This window comes from Cyphomyrmex costatus, unplaced genomic scaffold, assembly GCF_001594065.2.
Source record: "Cyphomyrmex costatus isolate MS0001 unplaced genomic scaffold, Ccosl1.0 scaffold330, whole genome shotgun sequence".
NCBI lineage: Eukaryota > Metazoa > Arthropoda > Insecta > Hymenoptera > Formicidae > Cyphomyrmex > Cyphomyrmex costatus.
In genome coordinates this window covers 379,276-386,063 of record NW_017277451.1, presented here as the reverse complement: position 1 = coordinate 386,063, position 6,788 = coordinate 379,276, and the positions used below count along the sequence as shown (strand labels likewise).

Genomic DNA, 6,788 nt, shown 5'->3' with positions numbered 1-6,788 from the left:
GTGGTGGTGGTGGTGGTGGTGGCGGTGGCGGCGGCGTCAGCGAACGAGCATTGTTAGCCAGGCGAGAACGTAGTCAAGCGACGGCAAGGGGGGGTCGAGAAGGACTGGCGCCTGGGGTGGCTTGCCTGCCTTTGTAGGCGCGGTCAGGATAGGTTCCGCCTGATGCTGACGTACGTCGACGGCCACCTTGCGAGCTCGTCCAATTGCGAGCTGCGCAGCCAGCAGTGGTAGGGATGTGCACAACAGCGACGCGCATGACGAACTTCCACCACAAGCGGCTCCGGGAGCCTCGGGAACCTCGGGCGAGTTGCGAGGCGAGGCAGTCAGTCGCTTTCAGCTACGACATGCATAACGCATGAGAGCCCGAGCGAGATCTTTCTAACCCGTCTCTCCTCCGTCGCCATACACACATACACATACACTTACATACTCACATACATACTCTCCTCACTCTTTCTCTCTCGCTCTCTTTTTCCTTATACTCTCTTACCCACACACTCTTTCACGTATATCGTATGTATACGCACACGTATACTCACGCAAAGAGAGGGACATCTACCACCAGAAGGAACACACACGCACGACATCATATACCTACTCTACTCCCGCCGAGTCGAGTCTCTTCCGTTCCGCGATTACCGTCGTACGTCCCTTTACGCCGAGCCGGTCGGTCGGTCGCTCGCTGCTCGGTCGTCGGTCCGCGGTGGCAACCCCCGAGTGCAGTCGCGTCGTGCATCGTTGTCATCGGTACGCGTCCACTACGTCGAGGCGACAGACAAGCCAGTGCGGAGTAATCCTCGCATCGCCGTGGACATCACCTTCGTCGTCGTCATCATCGAGACAAGATTAGTGAATACTCGACAAGTTCGAATCCCCACCAGGGATGTGTGACCTCGGCTGAATCGATATCTTCGTCGCGAGTGACTTCCCAACTCGATTCGAGGGTTGGTCAATACATAGTCAGGAAGCGATCTTTTGTTTCACGTGTAATTGTCATATAAGAACGAGTGGCCGTGACAGGGCTGACGACAGAGAAAGAGAGCAAGAGGGAAAAATTGAACTCCGGAGCGCCGCGACAGAGCGGTGCTCCGATCTGGAGACGCGCTTCTCCTCCGCGGGGACCCACCCCGTTGGAGTGATCGAGAAAAACAGTACATCGACAATTTTTTTCACTACGAATTCGTCGATGTTTCTGTATTGTTGCATACATGACATTTATGAGAAACTATGGACGAAACTTTATCGAGAACGACCAGCTTTGTCTGGTCCGCAGTGTGTCGACGCGAACTGTGGATTGTGCAACGAGTGATCAGTGATTACTAAGAGATCTACTTTTTGAAGATCATTCGATCGTGAGGTGACCAAACGTATAATAGTTGCGTCTGAAATTTTGCGAGAAAATTCTATCGACAGAAGATTCTATCTCGATTCGTTCTCGTGAGAGTTTTTCATCAAATTATAAAATCTTCATTTTTCCATTTATAAACGAAAATCAAAAGTTTAGAGGACTATTTGCGAAAGGGGTGCGAGCGAACAACGTACCCCGTGGACAGTCCACGGTGGGGAACCACATCGAGAGGGTTTCACGAAGCCTCTCGACGAGTAGGAAGTATATGGCCGCTACCACGTACATGCCGGTTAGTAGCGCAGTGTCTACCGACCTGGATGGTGGTTCAGGTACAACGATCGGGATGAACATCGCCGTAGGTGGCTATTCCTCGGGCTCGCCCCGCAGCGCCGCCGACGCTGGGGAAATGAAGTACATGACGGCGCCGCAGCATCATCACCACCATCACCATCACCATCAGGTGTCGTCTTCGCCGTCGCCAAACGGACTTTCCCATCCGGCGAGTCTGTCGTCGGCGAATCCTTGGGTGAACTTACAACCTGGTAGCGATCCTTGGGCGGCCTCGATGGGTATGCACCATACTAGCCATCATCCACATCACCATCCCCATCAGGCAAACACGAGTCTTGATGTGAAGCCGTTGACCGCTGCGGCCGCGGCGACTGCGACGGATCAGGGTATGCACCATCGAGGGCCGCATCAGTCCCCGGGCATGGCCTCACCGCACTCTTGGCATGCACCGGTTGTCCCGTCGGCGCATTATAATCCCAGCGGTGGCGCGGCCTCGCCCACCACCCTCCAACAGTACCATGCAGCGATGAACGGTATGCTGCATCAACACCCACATCAACATCCACATCAGCTACACAATCATCAGACCGGTTTACCTCACCACTTGAGGGACGCGCACAATCATAGTCCACCGTCGGGGCATCCTTTGCACGCGGGTCATCCTCTCGATAGGGATCACAGCGCCGGCGAGGAGGACACGCCGACATCGGACGATCTCGAGGCCTTCGCCAAGCAATTCAAGCAACGGCGCATCAAACTCGGCTTCACCCAGGCGGACGTCGGTCTCGCGCTCGGTACTCTCTACGGCAACGTCTTCTCGCAGACGACAATATGTAGGTTCGAGGCTCTACAGTTGAGCTTTAAAAATATGTGCAAGCTGAAGCCGCTGCTGCAGAAGTGGCTCGAGGAAGCGGACTCGACGACTGGATCGCCGACGAGCATCGACAAGATTGCTGCCCAGGGTAGGAAGCGAAAGAAGAGGACGTCGATTGAAGTGTCAGTAAAGGGTGCGCTCGAGCAACACTTCCACAAACAGCCAAAACCGTCGGCTCAGGAAATCACCTCGTTGGCGGACTCGTTGCAACTTGAGAAGGAAGTGGTCAGGGTGTGGTTCTGTAATCGGCGGCAAAAGGAAAAGAGGATGACGCCGCCAAATACCCTCGGCGACGGTATGATGGAGGGTATGCCACCGGGCCACCAAAGTCAGGGCGGCCTCCACCAGGGTTATCATCCTCAGGATCACCTACACGGCTCGCCTATGGGTCACAGCCACAGTCCACCAATGCTTAGCCCTCAGGCCCTCACGGCCCATTCGCTTGCGGCCCACTAGCGTTCGCCGGGGCCTCCCCCGTTGGGCCTCGCGGTAACCTCGCAGAACTCGGCGAATGTGTCGTCAACGGCAGAGACGACGACCCTGCCGCCATTCTATCATCACTACCTTCAGGCACGCACCGGCAGTTACACGACCTCGTAGCTGACCGACTCGCGGCGCCTTTTCTATCTATCGGACAGCGGCGCTCGTTACCGAGACGAGGGTACGGAATGGTGGCTCGTTCGACGAGGTTCAACGGGGTTTAACGAGGCCGAGACCGGTCCACCGGGGAGGCTGAGGAGCTGACGCGCACGGTCGGTATTTTTTTGTCGACCTTGACCGCGCACATAAACCTGGAGAGAGGATGAAAGCTGCGGATGGAACAGACAGAACAAGAGAAATACAGAATAAAAGAGAGGACATGTTGCCGTGACTATCGCGGCCGTCGGCGAACATTATGATCATTCTTCGCTCGAGTTCTTCAAAATATCTTCGTCATTGAAAACTCATCGTCATCGCCGTCATCGTTATTTCGTCGTTGCTCACACGGCTCCAGATATTTATCGTCCAACGATGATATCCCAGTGATAAGTGAAATGTCTTCATCGTGCTTTTCGCAACGCGACGCAAGAGGAGCTGCCAGTGGCGTTCTCTCGAAGGGTATCATAGATGGACGTGGTGATGACGTTCCTCCTTCGCGCGGCTAGGTCGGGGCCCGTTCGTCCGTTCGTTAAGTCCGAGTTGGATTGCGAACCTTGTTGGCTGTTTGCTGTTGTTGTTGTTGTTATTTCATCATCGTCGGTGAGCGGAAGTGATTAACTCAGCGGTCTCCGACGGGGACCCAAGAAAGGATGGTTAAATAACGAGGTGCGCGATCGCAAAGTGGACTCGAGTGAGGGTGCGGTTAAAAAGAATCGAGGTGTTCTCTGTCTCTCGCTCACAAACAAAGCGGAAATATCGGACACGAAACACGCATTGCAAGGATGCCTTTTCGAGCGCGTGCGATTTTCCCTTATCTCCCGCGGGGTCCGAAATTCGCGACGGACGAACGGGCGTCAAGAAAAGAACATACGTAAGGAGTGAGTGCTGTGTTCGCGCGGGATTTGCTCGAAGCAAACCCAGCGGATGATGTAACATAAGTAAATATGGATTGTAAATAATGTACTAGATAAAGCTAGTAAGTTAAGTGAAAGAGAGAGCATGAATCGTCGTCGTCATTGTCGACAACAAGCGAAAAGAACAGACGCGGGAGCTGGAATAAACGGAGGAAGGAAATATAAAGAGAATTTTTCGAGAGGAGGGAGACAAGGAATATGCAGCGCGACAAAGTAAAAAAAAAAAAGAGGAACAGTTTATATACATATATAAAGGGACAGGGTGCACATCGAAGAGAGACCGTGTATTGGAAAAGCGCGTGCGAAATCTTAGCGAGACAGCAAGACAGTTCCCCCTCACGCGAAAAACCCCTACTGTATAAAGAGTAAGTAACATAAATATAGATAAATGTATATATACACACACTCACACGAGTCTATACATATATAGATGAAAATATATTATATTATTATATATAAATAGAGAAAGAAAATATATATATATATATGTATATGAACACGCAGAATGGTACGTTACATTCGAAAGCTCTATGTCTATGTAACATAAATCGGAAGATTAGCTATGTCTTATCATTATTGTATTATTATTATGTTTATTATTATATTGCTATTATTATATATTATCATTATTATTATTATTATTATTATAATATTGTTCGTTGTCTGGTCTTGAGAAAATGTAATTGTGGCACAAATCCGGCGGTGAATTTATTATTATCACTATTTTAACATTCGCCACTATTATTATTGTCACTTATTATTATTATTCTTTATTATTGCGATTATTATAATTTTAATTATTATTATTGTCGTCACATCAATATTAATATCGATATCTGTACTACCCGGGAGTCGAGCATGGAGCCGAGAATCTCGCGTCTTCCTATCTCGCTACTGGGCATAATATCGAAGAATTCTTCCTCTCTCGCTCTCTCTGTCTTCCTTTGTCTCTCTACTTCTCGTCTCATTCATCTCCTCTCCTGTCTGGATTGTGTTTTTTTCAAAGAGGCTTAGGCAGATGCGAAGCTGACGTACACGGTTCGCGTACAGTACTATTTACTGAAACTATCTTACGTCATGAAGTATAGTATTAGACGATTATAAACTGTGTGATTTACGTAGAAGTTATTAATTATCCGATCAGTTTATGGTACAGTAATTGTATTGTAATATGGGACGTATAATTTCATATTCATTTTCTGTTATTAAATTCTACTGTCTTTTAAATATCAGTTTGACGACAAGCAGAAAAAGTTCGAATAGAATAATTATATGAATAGTGAAAAAATCCATTTATCGCTTAACTGGTTTATTTAGATTATTACGTATGTAGAAATTTAGATTATTATATATCGACCGGTTGCGCTTCTATCAAATTTTCTTTGGTTTGTTTGCCGATCGTCTCTACACGAATCGTCTCGCTCTCAGTTTTGATTCTTTTACTCACTACCGCTGTAAATCTTAACACGCGTAACTAATTCGTACTCATCACGCGTGGTACAAAATATACAAAGATACTTGATTAAAGGTGACAAAGCTGTCATTCTTGCCGTCGGCAAAATCAAGTTTATCCCATGGCCTTTAAACTTTAAGCGAATGAAAAATGAAAGTAGATACACGAGAACTTCCTTTTTATATCATATTTTTTGTAATAATCTTGTGTAATGAGATCGTATATTTCACAATTGTCACATTTTATTATTATAAGAATTGTGTTCAATATTACTTCTCTAAAAACAATTCCGCGATCTCTTCTTTTTTTTCCGCAAAATTTAATTTATATAGGAAGATTTACTTAATCTCGAATTGAGATCCTTGACAATGTTTTATTCCATAAAAGACCAATTTTACATCGGCAAATTTTCTCATGAGAAATAAATATGACGTTATATATTCTGTGCGTGAAATTTAAATTGTGCCTCTCGACTAGTTGTACAGGCTAGAAATTGAAATGAAATCGATCGATCGTATCTTCTGTTTTTAGTCTCGCACTTTGTTAAGATTTCACTTTCTGCTTTTTTTTAAGTATTTTTTTTAAGCCATTCGCTGCGTAGGTAGTCACGTGTCCGATGCTCCATCCAATACTTCCATCCTGAGTATCTACGCGATTTCTTTTGCAACACGCTCTCTCGTTTCAGTAATCGCATTGAATCGTGGTAATCGAACGATATTGACGTTTCAAATCCGTTCAGTAATATTTTCTGTATAATTCTCTCATTATTAATTCTAGAGAACGCGCTTTAGATCTGCGTACGGAAACATCCGTCGCACGATATATCCTATAAGAGGAACGTCCTATTTTCCTTCTCCGATTGTCGCGAATATCCCCCGATCGAGTCTCTCATTGTCAGTGCCGCTTTGTTCCGTCGGTTTTTATCTATATATATATTTTTATTTATTGAACCCTCTCTCTATCGACTTCGCCGCCTTTTTGCGGCCCTCCCTTGACGTCGTGAAACGCGTAGGTGGTCGCGAACTCCGTAGCGCCGACGCACACCTTCGCCTTCTTCTCTCTAGCGATTTATTTTCCACTTCAATCGTTGTGTGGTACTCGGTTGATCGCGCCAGTGTACTGAGTGCCCACGCGAAACGCGGCGTCGTCTCCTTTTCTTTTTCATCGCGGTAGGCTCGTTACGCGCTGTGTCGCGCGGATTTATTTGTTTGGCGTCATCAGCTGCTGTCGTAGTCATTACTAGCGCATCTGCAGGTGCTGTTTTGGTGT

General features: G+C 47.3%; 1 protein-coding gene across 1 annotated transcript in view; it reads left to right on the top strand.

Annotated features, from left to right (window-relative positions):
- Positions 1–1,431: 1,431 nt before the first annotated feature.
- The window catches only part of vvl (ventral veins lacking), a 45,996-nt gene continuing 40,639 nt past the window's right edge, over positions 1,432–6,788 (top strand). The window contains exon 1 of the mRNA XM_018542449.1: positions 1,432–4,431. Within this exon, the coding sequence (XP_018397951.1) occupies positions 1,614–2,969 (1,356 nt within the window). The 5' untranslated portion in view covers positions 1,432–1,613 and the 3' untranslated portion in view covers positions 2,970–4,431. The remainder of the gene's footprint in view (positions 4,432–6,788) is intronic.